At 40.8% G+C, this 22015-nt stretch overlaps 2 protein-coding genes across 5 annotated transcripts in view; both read right to left on the bottom strand.

The window, feature by feature from the left end:
- Window positions 1-384: 384 nt before the first annotated feature.
- RpI1 (RNA polymerase I subunit RpI1) lies at window positions 385-13690 on the bottom strand. The gene is made up of 2 exons (XM_067087811.1): window positions 13504-13690; window positions 385-5896 (listed from the first exon to the last, which is right to left on the bottom strand). The coding sequence occupies exon 2, from the start codon at window positions 5866-5868 to the stop codon at window positions 808-810; it is 5061 nt and encodes a 1686-aa protein (XP_066943912.1). The 5' UTR covers window positions 5869-5896; window positions 13504-13690; the 3' UTR covers window positions 385-807.
- A 4918-nt stretch (window positions 13691-18608) lies between these two features.
- The window catches only part of LOC136829360 (inactive hydroxysteroid dehydrogenase-like protein 1), a 51447-nt gene continuing 48040 nt past the window's right edge, over window positions 18609-22015 (bottom strand). For all 4 annotated transcript variants that reach the window (XM_067087804.1, XM_067087808.1, XM_067087807.1 and 1 more), the window contains exon 8: window positions 18609-20669. In XM_067087804.1, coding sequence (XP_066943905.1) covers window positions 20396-20669 — 274 coding nt within the window. In that variant the 3' untranslated portion in view covers window positions 18609-20395. The remainder of the gene's footprint in view (window positions 20670-22015) is intronic.

The following is a 22015-nucleotide window of genomic DNA, read 5'->3' as shown; positions in this document are numbered from 1 at the left end:
GTAACAACAGTGTGACCATCATGCCTAACTGAATGCATTTGGTTTACACAACACCCATTTGTACAGAACCTAACATTTCTATCTCTTGTAGCTGACATACAGCAAATCAGAAAACAAGCACGCCATACAGGAGAAAAGCAGCCAGATATAGCAAAATTATTTTAGCCCATTCACACTGCATGAACAAGGACACAGCATGAAGAATTCTGACATGAACGTAAACATTCCACCACCACTTGGTGGCAAACAGGTGATTACAGAGACAGTCCATCTGGGTCAGCCACACTAATTTGTTCATTTTGAATGCTGATTGCACCTGACAGTGCAAAGGTGTGTACTAACATTAGCAATAGGTAAGATTCATCCCAAATAATAAAAAACCTCTTTGTATGTTCTTAAACTTTATATACTATATAAATACAGCCATGTAAATAGAAAATAGAGCATACTACTGTATAATCATTCATAACAAATTATTATTTAGAAGACACTTATATACCACATTAGTGTAACCTTTTTAAAATACCATTATGATATGGCATACATATATATAAACCAGGCCACTGTATTTTCATTATTCAAATGATGATTACAACTGTAAATAGCAACACATGCAATATACTTTCATTTTGAAACACAGTCTGAAAATATATTACATATTAAAACTGACAAACCTCCAAAGTAACCATCCAAATGCATCTTCTAAACACGATCAACCTCTTAATCATGTTTTAGTTATACTACAATGCCATTTAAAAGATCAGCACTGATTTGGTCTATATTTCTACTGATCAAGTACAGTATATCTTAAGAATATGATTTATTGAACAAGTAACGCAAATGCATAGCATTAGTTCCTAGTTTAGGAGGTTGTCCAACAACAATGTTTGAGGACGGAGACTCCATGCTTTCTATTTCAGTTTGTGTAAGTGCAGTTTTGAGGAACTGTGTGCACGTTTCAAATGACATCTTTTGGATAGGAGAGGAGCACGATGTTATAGCTTTCCTTGAACAAGCTTTGTATGTCCCTTCACAAGTAAAATAATCAGCTAAAAGACTGAGATGCCGGAAGTCAACTTTTATATCATAAGCAGACTGCACAGCTCTTATTTCACGAATTATGGACCGCTGAGCAGCTTCAATGCCATACATTTGTGCCACTTGATGAATGTTATTTGTGTATAGTTTATTGACATTAAGTAAATGTTCAAATGCAAACATTCGCAACACATTAACACCTTCTGTTCTTAACACTAGTTCATTATCCTTTTCAACAACAAATACTCGGCGAATTCCAGAAACATTTCTAACCAACGACTGCTCTGAAAGTTCTCGCACAATAGACACCATATCATAAGTACCATCCGCTACAGGCAACATGAACTCTACCTCACACCATAACTGTTTTTCTCTATCTAGGTCATAGTCATTAATCCATGTTACACAGTCTCTTAAACCTTCTATTCTTTTGGTAGCTTCTTCCTCACTCACTGAAGATTTTGTTTTCTTTCTGAAAGTGCTACAACTTTCACTGGAACCATCTTCCCTCCCTCCTTCATTATTGTCTGCTTCAGGCATCTCTTCACCCACCACCTCCTCCTCCTCATCCTCCTCCTCCCCCTCTGAGTAATCTTGACCTTCACCTTTCAAAGAAGCGTCTTCATCATCACCACCTTCATCATCACTATTACTAACATCAATATCATCTTTTTCATCCACATTTTCATCTACCTCCTCAGCCAGTTCTTCTTCATTTTCTTTGTTAGCCCTTATCACTTCCTTTTTACGCTCTCTCACTGAGCAATATATTTTCTCACGTTTAAGACATTTACCAATTTCCCTTGTTATTTTGGATATGAAACACCTTTCAACATGTGCTAATATATCAGCAGGAGTCACAGCATATAGATGTTTATAATGCTTCTGTGGAAGGAAGCTTAACTTGACCTTAACTAATCTGCGTAACATCCCACTGGTGTCAAATTGAAGCCTTGACACAACATTCATCTTGTGTAATACCTTAGACAAGGCGACCTCTGATAACATTAATCGGAGCCTTTCTGCTTGCTGCTTGGTTACATGTGGATAGAAAGGAATTTCCATTATAGGAGTAGACATATTTTTGGAACCAGTTCTTAAAATCTCTATCATCCGAGGAACACCCAGAGTGACATTAAGCTCATCTTTTCCAGCAAAATGGAAAGTATTAAGAGTCATCTGTGTTAGTGGTTCACCAAGTGCTTGAGCGCACAATGCACCAACTGCCTCTCCAGGATCAACTGTGGACATTAGAGCTTTCATATGAATTGTTTGCTTAACTTCCTCCTGGGACAGTTTTTGTTCAGCAACTGGCCTTTTCATATAATACCCATTATAGTATTTTTCAATCAAAGTATCAAGAGCTTCTGAAACAACACCTAAATTTGAAGCACCTGCAAACCTAGAATTAACTGGGTCTGGAATCTTCTTTACTTTTTTATTGTACTTATTCTTTTCTTCCAGAGGCAATCTGTGCCAAAGTTCCTGCAACTTTAAGCTAGTGTTTGTACGACCACTATCACGCGAATAGCCCTCCAACTGAACAGAATCTTGCATTTTCTTACAAAACCTAAGAAATCCACTTTGACGTCTTGTTCCTATATTATGTTTGTCTATCTTCTTTTTCTGTTTTTCTAAAAACTTAACCTGTTCTTGGTTACTCAAAGATAATGCAGTTGATAAGGTATGGCTGTCCAAAAGGCGACTGTAATTGTTAACTAGTACATCCACAGTAGCAACATCAGACAAGAATGGAACTTTCGTAACATCTAAACCATCTTCTCCATAATTAAACTGTAGTACCAAACCATCACTATTACGAACAGTCATGTCATAGTCAACATGAATCCCCTCCAAGTGTTTAATTAGGCAACGTTGTACATAACCACTATTTGCTGTTTTCACAGCTGTATGTTGTAAACTATCACGTCCAACAATACACAAAAAAAAGTAAGATTTGGGATTGATTCCCGTCATGAAACGATCAGGAATGTACCCACCAGAGCGTGGATCAATGTCATAAGATTTGAATGATGGAAGTGATTTGCCTGCAATACTTAGTGGCATTCTTTTGCCATCAATTGCAACAGAGCCAAAAAGGGAAGCCATCTGATTCATATTAACCTTTGAGCCCTTAGCACCTGTATCAACCATCATTTTCATCTGATTATCTAAATTGGGTCGCAGGAGGTGCTTTTCATTTTTAGCAGTTATTCGGGATGTACTTGGGCCTAATGCAGATGTATATGCAGCATCAATAGCTGCGATGTTCTTTTCATTATTAGCCATATGTGCTGATTCAAAATAGTCCTGAAATTCAGTCTCAAGAACATCTAACTTCTTAAAAACATCACATGGTGCATCACTAATCAACTGCTTCAAAGATTCTCTACGTGTATGAGAAGCATAAAATGGCGTAACAAAATCTTTGGCAGTAATAGTATGGCCAACCCACTGAAGGTAATAAACACACAGACGATTTATGGCTGTCATTAACTTGTAGGCAACAGAGCCACCATAAAGCTCATAACAAATATGAATCAAACCATGACTAGTAGATCCAATGGCACACTTATCTACAACACCAGACATCAACTCACCCTCTCTCATTATAAATTCTGATTCAGTTAATGCATCTCGTTTCTTCTCAGGTATTCCACCACCTCTCCATCTTCTAGCCACTTTAGTCTGCCAAATATCAACCTTAACAGAAGTTTTAAAAGTAAATGAGGGTTTGGCCTTACCAGATGGAATAACATTATGCAGAAGAGTGGATATAACTTGTTTCCCTGACCACAACTGTTGTGGTTTCAGTATACACGGAGGCAACACCACAATTTTACCAGTTTGATTAGGTAGTGCAGCATACACTAGTTGGTAATAATCTTCTCTATTAAAAAATTTTCCACGCATTGAAATCTTTACACTGGAAACCACACAATCTTGTATAAGACCAGCAAGAGGAGATCCATCTTTTGGCGTTAGATATTGATTGTGTGTTGTTACTATGTGTTTTGCCTCACTGCGGGCAAGCTCATTTTGAGGAAAGTGCATATTTAACTCATCTCCATCAAAATCAGCATTATAAGCCTTACAGTTGGCATAAGGCATACGTAATACCCGATCTTTTGGCATCACACGGGCACGATGAGCTTGTATGCTAGGCCGATGAAGTGTTGGCTGTCTGTTCATTAAAACATAATCTCCATTCTTTAATTGTCGATACACAATCTTTTGAACATTAACTCTCCTGGTACATGATTCAGGTGGAGTTAAAAGTTTTTTGGCAAGAGCACTTCTCTGAAATTTATCCATTCTTGTAAGATGTACTTTTTTCCCTTCTTCATCCTCTATCATTAGTGCACCTGGATATTTTTCTGGTCCATTCATAACAAGTACTCTCATTTCTTCAGCATTCCAGTCATTGACAGGTACAGGATATGAAAGTTTAATTGCAAAGTCCATGGGCACTCCAACTTCATCAATAGCAATATGAGGATCTGGGGCAGCCACTGAACGAGCAGAGAAATTTACTCGTTTACCCATGAGATTATGTCTCATTAATCCAGTCTTTCTCTCTAAGATTTGTTTAATACCTTTTTGAGTGACTTGTTTAGTATTGGTTAGGTTTAATTTTGCATCATACAAAACATTGACATTACACTGTATTTGATACCACATATTCTGACACTTTTCTTCGAATGTAGCCCCTGATATTTCTTTATACAAGAGTACTAAATCCTCTGGGATTTCCTTTAGAGAGCCATTCAAGAATGACACAAGTGGCCCAATATACATTGACAGTTTTATTATGTTCTTCAAAACTGCAATACTCTTATGTTCTGAAATATAACCATCCATTATTTTGGTATAAGGATGAAACTTGGGAGGAACTACTAGCAAAGTGTTAAGAAAAAAAGTATCTGTGGGATATTCTATACCTGTGACAGATAACAGGGGATATAAAGCACTCAAAATAATTTTATCAGTTTTCCAACACTTCCTTAGAGCAAACTGTACTTGCTTCGGAGTCAAGACTGACTGAGGAACTTCACTATCATTACCATTCTCATAATTGATTTTCTGATATACACTGTATTTTTTTACAAACCGACAACTCTGCAAAATCAGCTTTTCAAATAAGCGGCCACAGAATGGGCAATTTTTTGGTACACTGTTACTATCCCAAAACTTTTTCCTTATTGTTTCTCGAACATCATTTACATTTGATGTCACCTGTCCATAGGAAGTACCTTTCTGGATTACCTCAGCCAAATAAGAATCAAGTTTTACAGTTAGGATATGAAAGATGGATGATGGTAAGCGCCTACCTCCATCCTTCTTATTTTTCCTATGAACCTCTTCCTCGGCTTCAATGGTTTTAGCACATGAAAGGACCTGTGAAACATAGTCTTCTAATTCTACAGCTTCTGCTAAGAAACCCATATCCAAAAGTTTAATCTGGTATGTGAGTTGCAGGATCCTTTCCTTCTTAGCAACAAATTTATAACATGACAAACAGATATGGGCAACAATACTCTTCAATGCCTCGTAAAAGACAGGATTATAAACAGGAAGAGGTAACTCAATGTGACCACAATGACCTGCACAACTGAAAGAATTCAAACGACATGTACCACATAAATCATCACTGGATCCAATGGGCCCTAAACGAAGATCATACAGTCCATTTGCTGAAATGTGTCCTAAACGATTAAAAGTTTCTGGATTGGATATTCGCATCACAGATATCTTCTTAATTTCTTCATCAGTGTAGATTCGAAAACCAAGGTTTTCAATAACAACATGTTCTTGACCAGAGCCTCCCATTTTCTTGAATTACTCTTGAGCAGTCAACCTACAAAACAAAGACAAAAATGAGATTTAATTACTTATATCCAGTGGAAATATATTAGAGTTACTTCCATGCCATAAATTTAAAATGGAAACAAATTTTACAATTCTACGCATTTTTCTGCTGCACATGAAAGAGACTACTTAGATATATGTACAGTTAAAGTCTGTGGAGGACTGCTTAATTAGAATCTAATACTGTACCTTATCATGCTAATCAAAAAGCAGACAATGGAGGAAAAGGAAATATTGAAGAAAGGGGATATCTATCCTCATAATGGGAGACAGTATAAATTAGGAAAACCAATAGCCAAAGAGGAAAAAAGCTCAAGAGGTACAATGGACAACCATTAATATTTTTAAAACAATTTACAAGATATTTAACAGCATAACACCACATTTTCATTTTACTTACTCTTGCTAAACCAAAATCTGAACAAAGCTGTACTGATGAAATGGGGGAAAATATTCCAAGTTAAAAAATATCACAATTTTTGAAGGTAAATTGTAATTTTCCTAACTATACAAACCTGAGGTCCTTTCCATTAGGAATTACTTTCAGCAAAGGCTGGAAATGGCCGGTAAACTCTTGAGCAACGTGGTTAGGCAGTAACTATCGCCAGGTAGGCGGAAATACCCGCCTGCCCGGATGTAAACATTCCAGTTTGCCTTTCAGTCCAGGTTCAGATTGAGGGGTGGCATGAGGTGGGCATATGTAATGTAAAGGACCTTAGGTTTGTATAGTTAGGAAAAATACAATTTATCTTCAAAAATTGTGATTTGTTCCGACACACTATAAAAACCCTCGGTCCTTTACATTAGGAAGACTCACTGGTTGGAGGGAGGAATCTGAGTGAGTCTCCTGAACTGACTGGGAGTTCTGCACACCTGGGCGGCTGCTCCTGGTTGAAAGAGCGAGGAGGAGTACCGTGCCTCTGACATATGATCAGAGTGTAGGAACTGCAAGATCAAATGTCAGATACTGGACCTTTTCACATGAGTGGGGAAACATAACTCCTACGAAATAGACTGGAAGGATCTAGAGCTGGAGGCAGTAAGGAAAAGCTGAGATAGGGTTCCCTTATTGCCAGTCTCTCCTTCCTCCCCTTGCTAGAGGAAGGGGCGGAATTGCTTCTATGATTCTAGGAGAAAAATAGAACGGGTGCTCGATGTGTAGTCTTACCGCATCAGTGCCAGGTCCAGCACGTGTTGATTCGAGTTCTATTCTCGGTAATCAGGGTTCGTACCAGGGCACTGCCTTGTTCTTTGGACAATGGCCAAGACCTTGGGGCCTTAGTCATCTTGACTCGACCTCGAGTTCAAGCCAGCCTCCCCCTCAACTCCTAAGAAGTCCCAGGCTTTGATAGAAGATTGCAGAACATAGCCTCTACTGTGTTCTGCAATCTTCTATCAAAGCCTGGGACTTCTTAGGAGTTGAGGGGGAGGCTGGGTTGAACTCGAGGTCGAGTCAAGATGACTAAGGCCCCAGGGTCTTGGCCATTGTCCAAAGGACAAGGCAGTGCCCTGGTACGAACCCTGATTACCGAGGTATCTGGCAAATCTCTGCAAGAGAAAGGCAGAACCAAGCAAAGGTTTGTTCCTATGGGTCAAGCCAACTCGGGACTTACGAAACCAGAGATCAGAATTGGGGCAAAGTCCTTCTTCTTAGCACCAGAATTGCCCACAGAGCTGCAGTCGGCCAGACCCTACGAGGCAAGAAGAATTCGTATTCTGTCAAGGCAAGGGAGAAGCTTGGTGTCTCGACCTGAATGAACTCTTTCTCCGAAGAAAAGAGTTCATCTGGTCAAGAACACTCTTAGAAGCAAGGACTGCGGCGGCCTCCGACACTCTCGGCCCCTCGGGAACTGCAAGGGTTGCAAGTGATGAAGATTATTCACTGGGGGAGTCGCGGTCCTGTCCCGGGGATCATCGTGCTCACGAATTGGCGCAATGTTATCTGAAAAATGAGGGCGATCGCAACTTGAAGAGGAAGACCCTCACTGCTTCCGAAGCATGAAACTCCTGTACCTCAGCCCTTGGACTGGAGGGAGCCTTGACAGATCCCATGAAACCCTCCTCGGCTACCTGGTTGTACTACGAGACAATCGGGGGACCGACACCCAAAGCACGCCAGGAAGCCGAACTCAGAAGAGCTCTCTCTGTCTGTCTCGCACCTCTCGGAACAACCGTCAGGAAAAGAGAACAGGCAAGGAGAAAGAGCACCCCCTACCTGTCCTGCCAGTAAGACCAGCAGGAGAGGCGGACCGTGAGTGATACTCACCCAAGGGAGATTACTGCTACATAAAGGAAGAAGAGTGCTTGTGCCATGGCAAAGCACCTTCCTGGGAAGAGCAAAAAAGTTTACTCGAACAGAGCCGAGAACCTGATTCGGAAAAAACTGAGTGGGGCCGAGCCGAACTGCACCAAGCCGATCACAAGAGCGCGATCCCAACCAGGAGGTTTGCAGTGGACTGGGAGGCAGGCGGGGCAAGCCGAGCCAAGCAGAGCCAGTCTCACAAGCGCGACCAAGGGCTGGGCGGGGCGAGCAAGCCGAGTGAGCCGAGCCAAGCCGAGCTAGTCTCATAAGCACAACCTGGGGCCAAGCTGATCGCGCAAACACAATCGGAACTGGACAGGGCGGAACTCGTCTGCCATGAACTATTGCTAGTTTCCCAAATTCTAAGCTCCTTCGAGTGCCGAGGCCTCTCAAGAAGAAGGTTCAAAGGGGAATTCTGTGTCTGCTATCCTGCATGCCTGAACCCTAAGGTTCAAGACACAAGTATGAAACCCAGCCGAGCAACCGAAGCAGCTGGCAGGCAGTATTGAGACACCTGGCGTCTCAGCACCCAGACACCTGGGTGTCTTGGCACTTTCTCTCGTCCTGTGCCTCTCGTCAGGAGAATGCTCGTGATTCATAGAATTCGAGCTACCCACGAGACTCCCAAAAATGGGGAGCGGCTGCTATAAGTTTCCTAAGAGATCGAAAGAGCTGGGCACAGAACCAGTCTTAGACACAAGACTTCCAAGACTGGCAATGCCAGGCCCCACAGGAGAATGCGAATCGGTTCCTGCCCCAGGGCGGGAAGAGCCAACGAGAGAAACTTGTCTCCCAGAAGAGAGTTAGTCCCTCAGAAGTCCCGCAGGACTCTCGAAGGGAATCTCTTCCCTGCTCATCTTCTGGTGTTTGAACCACCAGGATTGAGACACCAGGCTGGGAACTTGACCGAGCACTGGCAAGCCCTCAGAGTGTTTGTGGTGCTGGTGGGAAGAGCTGAGAGACCTGGGTGCCTCGGCCCTTTCTCCCACACTGCTCCCGAACTGGGCTGAGGAAATACCCTCCAGACCAGATCGGGATACTCGATATTCCATAGAATTTCGAGCACTCGGAACGGCTCACAAACAAGCGCCCAAAGCAGCCCCCGTCTTAGAGGCGGAACCTCTAGGACTGGGAACGGGACTGCAAACCGAGGTCTGTGCGCCCACGACTCCCAAAACACAAAACCCAGGGGTATGTGAATCGGTTTCCTAACCCAAAGGTCGGGAAGAGCCAACGAGAGACCCACTGCCTCCTCAGAAGGAGGCAGTCCCTAGATGTCGAAGGGCATCAAGAGGAAGAAGCACCCTTCCTAATGACGGAGGTCTGTCCGATTCCCGGGACCCCCTTGGACCTCGGGAGAGGAAGGGAAGACGCAGCAGAAGACGAAATTGAAGATAAGATGAAGAAGATGGCAGCTACTTCCACAGGGCGACTTCCTTCACCTCCACTCCGACATCTTCTACAGGATGGTGGACACGAAACATGGTAACCTCCATGGCAGTCAGGCAGGAACACAATGGAAGCAGCCCAGGACACGACCACCAGGAGAAGCAGCAGGCATTATCAGGACAGCTGATGCAGGAGGTATGGCAGCGGTTCGGAAGGCAGGAGCTACTGCAATGGCCAGGAACGTCACTTTCCACAGGGTGACTTCCTTCACCTTCACGCCTACATCTTCTACAGGATGGCGTACATCGTAACCTCCGGGGCAGCTGGCAGGAACACAATGGAAGTGGCCCCGGGCAAGACCGCCAGGAGAAGCAGCAGGCATGATCAGGACAGCTGATGCAGGAGCTACGGCAGCAGTACGGAAGGCAGGAGCTACTGCAACGGCCAGGAGCGTCACTTCCACAAGGCGACTTTCTTCACCTTCACGCCGACATCTACAGGATGGTGGACATCGTAACCTCCAGGGCAGCTAGGCAGGAACACAATAGAAGCGGCTCCAGGCACAACCACCAGGAGAAGCAGTAGGCATGATCAGGACAGCCGATGCTGGAGCTACGGAAGTGGTTTGGAAGGCAGGAGCTACTGCAACGGTCAGGAACGTCACATGAAGGTCACCAGCAGCGACAGGAACGATCAGGATGGCTGCGGCAGGAGACCAGGAAGAGCAGCCCAGAGACTGTTGTCCAGTTAACAGGAGCGTAGCACAGGGAACAGCAGGAGCAGATGGACCACAGATATGCCAGAGGCATTGCCACAGCATACATGAAGGCCAGCAATGACAGCGATCGATCCACATCGGCGGGAAGAGAGTCAGAACGATCCTAATGTGAAACTATGTCATCCAGCTAGGTATTGTGGTCAATCCCAAAGCAACATTAATGAACAACGGGACTCCTTCATGTGAGATATCCCGAGATATCCAGTAAACTACTGCTGTGTCTGTGATGCTCACTGTCAACCTGAAAGAAAAAGCAAAGATGATTCGAGAGGGAAACTCCTCTTGCTACGAGGGGAACTGCCCTACACAGCAAGAGGAGGTACCCAAGAAGAGGTCGCCCGACCCCCCCCTCGCAGTCTTCGCTTGACGAGCGAGCGAAGAGGGTGAAGGAGAGAGATCTCTACCAAAGGAGAGATAGGAAGAACCTATGGTGAGAGAAAAGGACGGAGAGGAGGCCACCAAGGGCGCCATGGAAGCGTGACTTACAGACGACGCCCGCAACCTCCCACCCACCCCGCAACTCTCTAAGTGCAGGCAGCAAAAACAACACTCAACACAAGTAGGAAGGAAGTAGTCATGCCCTTGTACACGGAGGGTGGAAGCCCAAGAAGGGAAGCGAACTCTTACGTCCCGATCAATGTATGGGAGCGAAGATATTGCGTCCCAATCTAATATTTCTGATTGTACAGGGGAATGCCTTCAGTATCTAAATAAAGGGCTACTGAAGAGAAGCATTACTACTCGGTTACGCTCCTTTAAATAAGCCCTTGGCCATCAAACCCAAGATACAGCACAGGGGAATGACGGCTATGCAAGGTTATCACAAATCGTGAGTTTGCATTAAATATCAAACACATAATATATACACAAAAATACATTAAGATCCCACCAGGATAATAAGAGCTTAACGACAGTCAGGCAAGGAGATCCATAACCACATCTGCAACACATGACGAACAAAAGCAAACTGGAATGTTTACATATGGCTAGGTGGGTATTCCCGCCTACCTAGCGGTGGTTACTACCTAACCACCTTGCTTAAGAGTTTAACGGCCGTTTCCAGCCTATGCTGAATGTAATTCCTAATGTAAAGGACCGACGGTTTGTATATCCTCTTCAGGATGGTGGTCAAATCCCCCATCCAAGAGGGAGCAGCTGGGGCAGCCAGGGCAACAGGAGCAGCAGGAGTGGCCTGGGCAACAGGAACATCCGTGACGGAAGCAATGACAGCAACTGTCGGGTCAGCCAGGGCAGGTGGAACAGAAACAGCAGCCCGGACGTCAGAGACCATGGGAGCAGCAACAGCCGGAACCATCATACGGGGCATGGTGGAGGTCACCATCATAGATGGTATGGCCTGGGATGGTGGAGCCATGGCAAAACCTGGAGGCGGGGGCACGGCATGCTGGGATGCCAGAACAGTTGTCACTTGTGCTCCAATGTGGGTGGTGAGGGTAACTGGCATCTTGGCGAACGCCGCCATGGTCACCGTCGATGTCGTGGCGGTGGCGGCAGCGTGAGTCACCATTGGGACGTTTGCCAGATGGGACACGAGGCCCTGCAGGGATGGAGAGCCTGAGAGACCAAGGGAGTGCCAAGCTGCCTGCAGATCACTCGCTTGATGACCGTGGAGAGATTCAATCACCAAGCTAGAAGAAGGAACAGTCGGGTTTGTGGGGAGAGACTCTTCTCTCTCCAAGGGGAAAATTTCCCCCCCCCGGAGCGAGGAGAGGCCCCCAAGTGGAGGTCCTCCTGATTGTCCGCTGCCCCCCCCCCGCTTCCATGCTTGACGAAGCAAGCGAGGAAGATGGAGAGTTCTCTCCCGAAGGAGAGACAGCCAGAGGGGGAATCTTGCCCGGAGAGAGAAATGAGGAAGGAGGGTTAGCCACTAAAGGTATAGTCAAGGGCCTGTAACCCTCAGACGACGTCTTGGCAGCCTTCCTCCGATATCGTTTCCTCCCTTTAAACTTCACCCACTGCTCAGGCAACCAGGAACAACACTCAGTAGAAGTAGAGTCTCTAAAACATACACACCCCCTGCAAGAGGAACAGATGGCATTGTGAATCATCACCAACATAAAAGCGGAAGCCCCAGCATCTCTTGCAGCCAACCCCAGGACACAAATGCCAGGGGTAGGTGGCCTTGCACACAGGGTTATCTGATTCATGGGTTTGCATAGCTTAGCCTATATAATACAAACACACATATAAACCTAACGTGCCCTAACCTAACCTAGCAGGCGTGTTACTTAGCCGGGGTTGCAGCCAAAAGCTCCCCTATATAAAACTGCGCATGCGAGATAGCATTCCAGGATGGCCAGCATACAAAAACATATCAGCTCTGATGTTACTTACGGAGCGCCTACAGTTTAGGTGGCCAAGGCTGTGGTGTAGGTTCCGACTAAGAAACTGGCGGACGAATACAAATAAGGGAAACTTTTCCTGTAGTGCCAGGTCCTGACCTAACCAGATGTAACCAACCTAACCTAACCTGGCCGGGGGGGCTTTGCCCTCCCTAGTCCCCCCCAAGGAAGTGTGGGGTCGCTGGGTCGCGGAACTATTTACCTTAGCGGAGTTATTGTAGCGCGGGCAGAAGGTGTTATGCGGCCTGGCAACCGAAACTGTAAACTACCCTTACTTACAGATTAATTACAGTCGACCGACAAAATATAGCAGTATATTTTTAATAAGCAACCAAAATATAAGAAAAGTCAATTTCCAAGGTAGGCTAATACCAGATGCGGAGCAACCCCATAGTTCTACCCTAATTTCTGTCTCCCCTACCCTAAAAATCCCAGTATCCCACTAACAGAGAGAGAGAGAGAGAGAGAGAGAGAGAGAGAGAGAGAGAGAGAGAGAGAGAGAGAGAGAGAGGGCTCATATGGACCTACATTAAGTCATTGTATCAAAGGGAATTCAGACTTGGCTAGGTGGAGCGAATGCAGCGCTTGGGGTCATGACTTCTTTAGGCATTTTACAGGCAATGTAACCAAACTAGCCCTAACATTACCTAACCTTAGCTCTGACGTCGTGTCCTAACTTGGCAAGAGGGGGGTTCCGCCCCCTCCAACAAGACCCTCTTGGGTAGCGTAGGTTATACGGTACCTTAGAACTAGGTTATTCTTACCTTTCATTAGATGCAAGATCAGAAAGAAACTCTTTTTGCTGCTGGGCTCATACTAACAAGTATGTTATTGCTCCCATCACCAATTTGTAATTTAACAAACGAAAATGGTATTTCGCACCCAGACACATGGTTAGTTACAAGTCCATGCTTGCGTTTCGGACTTTCAGATGTCTCAGCCTACAATATCGTACCAAAGTTGTCTAAACTATCGTTTTTGTAAAAAAAATATCGTACAGTTATTACTGCGCAATATCGTTGTTTCTCACCAATAATATTGTATTTGAATGACTAATAGGGAAAGGTTAAGCAAAATTCGTGATATATTTCATATTTATTCATGTATTTATTGAATAAAATGAATGTAAAACAAAAACGTTCATTTTCTGTAAGTTACATGAAACTAGAAATAAGTCTATATGGTAACGAAAAGATTGATATTCTGTAACTAAAACATAAAATCTAACGAAAAAGTTATTTCTCTGTAAAGAAAACGAAAAATAAATTAAATAAATGATACTCAGTATTTATTACACTTCTAATTATTCTTGGTCATCATCTGATGCACCGAAGGAAACTGTTGCGCCAACATCAAAGTATCTTTCCCAGAATGGGATACAAATTGGCCGCTGTCATTTTTTGCAACATTTAATTAGATGGGACAAAGGAAGTGCAGTTACTATTTGAAGTGTTCACACTTCTTTTAACAAGCATAATGTTTTTCACGGTATCAACATTGAGACTATTTCTATTTTTAGTTATTAAAGGTTGTGTGAAAAACACCTATCGCAGTCTGCATTAGCATGTGGAAGAGAGAGACAGTATAATGCAAATTCTGATACTACTTTAATTCTAGGACCTCCATCATGGTCTATAATGCTCTTAACAGGCACCCAAAACTTATCAGGATATCTTTCTTTGATATTCAGTGTTTTTAGTTTCATGTTACTGATATGTTCTGGAAGGTCTTCTATGATGAGCCTTCGCCATTAGTTTTCTAATTGCTGTAAGATTACATCATCTTGACCAGTTATCCTTGGAAGCTTAATTGCAAGTGGTATAAGACTTGGTTCACGTTGCCCTTCAACGCTCAGATCATTGACTGGATCTAACACAAATAGTTTGGTAGGATGTCATCTTCAAAGTCAAACCTCTTCTTAATTTGTTCTACAGCAGTAATCATGAAAGCTCTGCAATTTGTTCGGGATTAAAAAAACTGCTAATGGTAAGAGGGTAAAGAAGACTAAATTTCTCCATTTATTAAATTTTTGGATATAGAAAAAATTTGCAGATTATCGTACATTTCCAATAGATTATGTCACAATTTTGTGAATTATCGCATATCGTACGTATGTACAGAGGGTCAATTATCGTAATTGTACGATAATTAACGCACGTCTGAGAACCCTTGACTAGTAGTAGCAGTAGTAGTATGCGCGGTTTATCAATGAAACGGCTCTCTTACTCGTTTTATTCCTCCCTTGTGTTTGTTTAAGTTTTTGTCTCTATAATATTTTTTTATAAATTCTTTCTTATTTTCAATTTCCACCTTCAGCATATCTGTAAATAAAAGTATATTAGCTATCAATTCCTCTTTATTTTCCTGAAAACGCTATCTGTTTCTAATCTCATTATAAGCTGGGCAGTAGAGCAAGAAATGTTTGTTTTCATTTTTTTTCCTCGCGGCACAAACATTTTTATCTTCCCCTTTTAGCCTGTTGCTATCTTTTAACTCTAGTGTACCTAGTCTAGACCTACTGATCACTGATCAACATTGTTTTTTTCTCTTATGTTTTCTTTATATTTTCTGTAGATTCTTAATGTTGTTTTGTCATTCATTTATCTCTCCCATGCTTTTTTTTCCCAGTTATTTATTATTTCTTTTAGTTGCTTACCTTTAAGTGATTCAGTTTTAATTAAGTTTATGTTTAATTCTTTCAAATACTCTTTCACTTGCAGAATCCACGGGGTTTTCTTGTTTTCACATTGATCCATGGTTATCTCACACAGGAGTCTATTTCCACCACTCTCAAGTGTAGCCTATGTTTCAGGTAGAATAGTTTATTCTTCATACCTCTCGAGTGGCAGGAAGAGGCTCCTATTTCGGATCTTAACGCACATGTGTATCTTGGTGCTTTCAGGATTGTTCTATATACTTGATTGTCTAACTTTTGTAGTTCATTTATGGTTTCCTTGTCAAATTTCATGACTTCCATGGCATACATGAAGGATGGCATTGCTAATCGTTTCCAATATAGTTTTCCTATTTTCATCCTGCTACAGCTTTTACTGATGACTGCATTATATTTGCCATCTGCTTTGCTTTAATTTGTGCCCTTTATATCTGTTCTCTGAAGCAGTCTTTCATGTTGCTGATCGTTACACCCAGGTATTTTACCTGTTTAACTATTTGTATTCCTTCTATTTGCTGCATATTTTCTACATCGTCAATACTATACCAATCATTGAATATTAATATATTGCTTTTGTCTTTGTTTATATTTAGGCCACATTCGTTTGCAATTTCCATAAGGGTTTGTATTGCATTTGTCATTTCTTCAAGCATATGTCCTAGGATTAATCCATCGTCTGCATGTAATAGTGCTGCTGTCTTTATAACTTCATTTCTGAAACCTTTTGTTGTAATTTCTAATTTTTCAATTATCATGTAAGTTATCAGCAGGAAGAACATGTGATTGAACCATTGCACCCCTGCCTTATTCCATTGATTACATTTAGCATTTTTTGTTCTACTGTACATTGTTGAGGCATGGACTTATGTCATTTGTATATATCTTTGCTTCCAGTTCATCAGTAATAGTAGTAGTAGTCATTATACTTGGTGAATTTGCCTGTGAAATGGCTCCCGAGTATGGCTGTGCTGAAATTTCTTTTTGATACCAAATGCTTTTGATAAATTCTTTTATATTTTCATCTGCTGCTCTAAATAGATCTGGTATCAGATTGAGTCAGTTTGTTTCTATCTAAACTAAATCTGCCCCTAATATTAAATAGTTTGGGCACCAAAGTAAGAAATGCTCTAAATCTTCATTCATTTCTACACTTTGCAATATTTGTTTTGCTCACTTTCGAATGTTTTCCTCTTCTTCAGCTCTTAATGTCTTTTTTGTGTTAACTTAGTATGTTTTCTCTTTTGCGCACTTTCTATAATTCCGATAAATATTCAATGTTGACATCTCATATATTTCTCTTTCCTATAGTTTTGTGGCCAAGTTTTTATTATCTCCTTTATTCTTTGCAATTAAGCTGTGCAGACTTACATAGATTTAGGAATAACTCATTCATATATTCCTTTGGTTTTCACAATCTCAAGAGGTTCCCATGTTTTCATACAAGTAGGCTATTCCTGTTGCTGCCCAATGTCCAGTTACTCTTTAATGACCAATTACTAGGCAAAAATTTAAATTATCTTCATTTATAAGCATTTACAGTATCAATGACCTTAAATGATTATGAAAAAGAATGAACATCTTAAAAAGACATTAAGAGACTCACAGAGAAGAGTTTAGACGAGCTTTAAATTTATTGACACCCAGAGAGTAAATGGAGATGGCATATTAGTTCTAAACATGATACCGAGACAAAATCTGGTCATTCTAAAATTTTATATATTGCAAGTTTTATTTTTAAAAATGCTAGAAATGGTGAGTTTTACTATAAGCTTGAGAAAATAGATACCTTTGACTAGATGATGTTTGTGAAAGTAGATGGTAACTCGTGCCTGTTGGTTTGAAGAAATCAAAAGTCCACATCTGGCCTTTCATCCCATTCAAAACCTTACAATACTTAAAGAAACTAAGAGATCCAAGAATTGGCAACCAAGTGAAAGGTGATGTGGGTGTCTGAAAAAGAGTTCCCTGAACTGAAGTATTTGGTATTTGACATAATGCATGTCAAACACTGACTATAAAAGAAGTGGAAAAAGAATAGGCCAAACCTGCAGCGGAATGAAAACTGCATGGTTATCTTTGTCATATCTTATACATACATTTTTTTTATACTGTTCAATTTACTTTTCAGTGATTTCAGAGTTTAACCATCATAAAAGTTGTTTAATGAATTATATGGGATTTGATTTGTACATCCATTGGTATTATCAGGTGAGTTCCTTATCTGAACTTCATGAGCCTGTTTTGAAACATTGAGCCTTCCTAAGGCTACAGATTCCTTCATTCTTCATCCTCTAAATCTCCAAATATAAGCCCTCTGTCCAGTCAATATATTATGAATATACTGTAAATCAGCAACTGCAACCACAGTAGTAAAAGCCAGCAAGGAGACCCTTCTAAATCAGAACCCATGGGTCTCAAACTGGCCAGGAGGTCCTCCTACACAGCTATCCTTCCTGTGAAAGTTGGGCTTCCTGTCTGGATGGGAGGTCCTCCTTATGGGCTGCCTTCCACAAGGGAAGCCTAGGGGCCACCACAAAGCCAAGCTGACTTTCCTTGGTAGATCAGAGCCTCAGTTGGTGTACGACCCTCCTTTGGGCTAAATTCCCTGGGAGCTCAGAAGAGCTGCCATATGATTCTCCATTAACAAGCAGCACTGGAAAATGGCCTCCCAATAGTCCGAGGTCCCCAAATCCATGGGGATGGTAGCCCCATAGGAAACCTTAAAGCCAAGTGGGAAAGCAGCAATGGAGTGGTGTCTTGGGACAGTTAGTAGGTACTAGGCTCACTCAGGGGAAGACAGGACATGAGGAGGTCCTACAGCTTCCCCAGGGAAGGCAGTCCTGGAAGAGAGTTTTAATTACCCTGGGGAAGGGCCTCCCACAGACTCCTGATGGTATAAATGTAATCTCTGACTTTCATATGCTATACGAAGGGCAGAGGCTCCTACTTTTAGAGATTATATGGGAAAGAAGATTTGTTCTAAAGGAATCAGAAGTTTAGAGGATTACTCCATAAGGACTGAGTTCCTGCATTCCAGAGTGAAAATTCTTGATAAAAATGTGAACTTGTAAGATTGTGTTAAAAATGAACATTGTCACACACTGCAGTTTATTTGGAACCTGTAACTGAATTCTTATTGTCTTATAACTTTCCAACAGAAAAAGTTAAATGTTCATTATGATAAGAAATACAATATAAGTAATTCAGTATATTTAAAATAGTTAAAACAAACCTGAAACATCAACAACCATAAAATAAGCATAGAGTACAATCCTTTGACATGATATACCATGTCTAGAATGTACATGAATACAAACAATGCAGCACAAAATTTTAACAACTTCATCTATTGGACTTTTAATCAAATTGCAGCTTATAACCAATCTATAATATCTTATGGATGTGTTATAATAATTCAGGATAAACAAAGCTAACTCAGAGAAAATATATAGATAAAATAAATATGTGTAAAAATAGAAAATCTGCTTGCTGTAAGGGAAGTTGATATAAAGTCTGTTTGTCAAATATCATTGGGAACATATGTCAAAATTAAAATAAAATTGGGATGCCAGCAACTTACTTACACACTGAATTTACAGCTTATGCCATGCTTTGTTATAGGGTAGATGACTATTCACAAATTTTATTATGTCAAAGTAGAAAATCATGTAAACCAGAATGTAAAATTGAAAAGCTTACATGAAATTATAACGGTACAGTACACATTACTGAATGTCTTAAAATTCAACTTAACTTCTATGCAGCAGTCCTACTACTATATATGATACAAGAATGTCCTGTTCCTTAATATGGGTAAAAATTAAGTTAGAAATCAAGTTTAATTGTCAAAATTTTTTTGTCTAAAACAGAAGGCACTTTTTGATTCAAGCATTTCATCCCTACGCAAGTTCTTGCCCACATTTAGTATTTAGTAAAATATTCTGCTATAAAGTGGAATCAATTTTTGACTACAGTAGGCAGTCCCCAGTTAATGGTGGGGGTTCCGTTCCCGGCCAAGTGCTGCTAACTGAAAATCGCCACTATCTGAAAATCTGCAATAATAGCACTAATAACCCGATTAACAGTGCCATTAACCAGATATCAGCACCACTAACTGGAGATCGGCACCGCCATTAAGCAGAGATTGGCACCGCTAACCAGCCAAAAATCCAGTTACTGGCATCTCTAGACAAGTGCTGTAAAACCGGATTGCCGTTAACTGATGCCACTGGTAAGCAGGGACTGCCTACTCCAATAAAGTCACTAAGTTGGGGGTACTCACTAGAATATTTATGCCTGGGAATGTTTTTTTGATAATTCATGTAAAAATGACCTCTAAAGAGTCTAAATTCTACCTAAGAAGCAATTTCTCATTCATATGATACCATAACAATGCTATAATTACAGCGTAATTCTATGGGCACCCCTTGCAAATCTCAGCGTTATATAACATTACCTTCTCATTACTTACTATAAAACAGACAACTATGACAACAAATAAATAAAATCAAAGTAAGGCTAAAGAGAGCAAGTATTTTATTTTGTTACCATATTAATTTGGTGAAATTCAAATGGTTATGTCTTTTACCAAAAACCAATTTAGATATAACAAAGAATTGGAAAGCAATGAAACTAATTCTGGTAGTGTTTGAAAACAACAATATTACAGTAAGTTACTATACCAACCAAGGAATCTGCTACGTACAGTAGTAAATTTGTTTAAAAATTAAAATGGAAAAGGCCCTTTTCCTAAAACAAATATTTAGATTATTAGTTTGTAAAAACATGAAAACTATATAGAACCATAGAAGTGTCCTTAATATAGACAAAATACTGTATTTAACAAAATAAGCCTCATTGTTCTGAGCAGAGTGCGCTGTCTGGTTGAATTCTTCCAAAACTAAAGAGTCTACAGCACAAAAATCCAATAAATGAGGCCACAGAATTTCACTTTTGTCTAGATCTCATTCTTACATTACAGTTCATCTTGATTCCTCTTCTGTTTTCTCTAGGTCATGACCTGTGCTCCCAGGCTCAGCTGGTACAGTCCTTTGTTCAGTTGGTGCATTTTTTAGTTCCTCTGGTGAATTCCTTTGTTCATTTGGTGAACTTCTTGGTTCAACTGGTGTACTTCTTGGTTCTTCTGCTATATTTCTTGATTCACTGGGTACATCTTTTGGTTCAGCTTGTATATTTGTTTCACCCTGTGTATTCCTTAGTTCAGCTGGTGTATTTCCTGATTCAGTTGCTGCATTTCTTGAAAAAAAAAAACATAGGACGTAAACACCATGTGCAAGAGAATTTCTAATGCACTATTTCAATATGAAATATATTGAGCTTAAAAACATTATATTTCAGCCTAATGTATCCATGCACAACCCTACCTCTACCAGATTTCTAAAAAAATTGGAAAGGCTACATTTTTCAAATACAAGGACTAAATCTACACTGAAATGAAAATTCTTTGTATGGTTAAGCTTCTTGATAATTATAAGAATAAGGATAATGCTAATAACAATGCATGTTTCATGGTAGTTTTATGAGTACTGATTGGAGCACTAGAGGCTCATAATCAAGATGAGAGTTATCTTCGATTCTTTCATTTGAAATTTCGAAAGAGGACTCCATTAAATATAACATTTAGGCAGTACAGTAAACCCCCCGTATTCATGTTCTCATGGTTTGCGGACTCACGCATTTGTGGGTTTCTCTGTGGAACATATCTAGCCATCATTCGTGGAAAATTCGCCCATTCGCGGTATTTTTCACTGAGAAATATTCACTAATTACTGTATTTTCATATAATTTTCATGAATAAATGCACTTTTTCTGATAAAACTATTAAAATACTCAAGTATAAGTATTTTTACAGGGTTTTTCTTGGTTTAAGCTATCAAAATGGGCAGTTCTAAGTGTTTTTAGAGGGGTGTTAAGCATTTGCGGATTTGACCTATTCGCGGGGGTATGTGGAATGCATCCCCCGTGAATACGGGGGGGGTTCACTAAACCTTTTCACATGCATGGGATCATAAATTACATTTAAGATGTTACTGTTTGACATTTTAATTTGCATGCAACATACCATAAGTTTTTCAAGGGGAAGATAAGTCTATAGAGCTATATTGCTTTGAATTTTATCTTATCAAGATGATAATTGTCTTTGAAAAAGAGTAAATCTAATTTTAACATGGGTAACCAAGCAGTAAAATAGGAGCCTAGAAATTAGCTTGCAGAAGATGAGTCAAATCACATTGCGGTGGGCAACAAAAAATGGTGTAAGAGAATGAATTTACCTGAAAGTAGTGCAACAACAGATATTGCTTTGGGCAGGGAAATTTACATTACCCAAAAATGTAACATTTTCAATAAATGTTGAAGGAAAGATTATAAGATGTATTCAGCAAGGCTACACCAGCTACATGAATGGCATGAGATAGTGATTCCTGGATAAGCTGCCATTTAGTTCATACTGTATAAGGTACACTCTAACATATTGTAATTAATGATGGCCAACATCTTTCAAAAGTAGGAGATTCCTAGGTGACAGGGATTTTTTTTATGGTAGCACCCCTTTCCCAAGCATTTATATCAGTTTTGAAAAT

The sequence above is a fragment of the Macrobrachium rosenbergii genome, chromosome 44 (genome assembly GCF_040412425.1).
Source record: "Macrobrachium rosenbergii isolate ZJJX-2024 chromosome 44, ASM4041242v1, whole genome shotgun sequence".
In the NCBI taxonomy this organism is placed as follows: Eukaryota; Metazoa; Arthropoda; class Malacostraca; order Decapoda; family Palaemonidae; genus Macrobrachium; species Macrobrachium rosenbergii.
This window is presented reverse-complemented; position numbering and strand designations above follow the sequence as displayed.

Bases quoted from the DNA above. Each gene is read 5' to 3' on its own strand.
- RpI1 (XM_067087811.1), bottom strand. From the start codon at position 5,868: ATGGGAGGCTCTGGTCAAGAACATGTTGTTATTGAAAACCTTGGTTTT.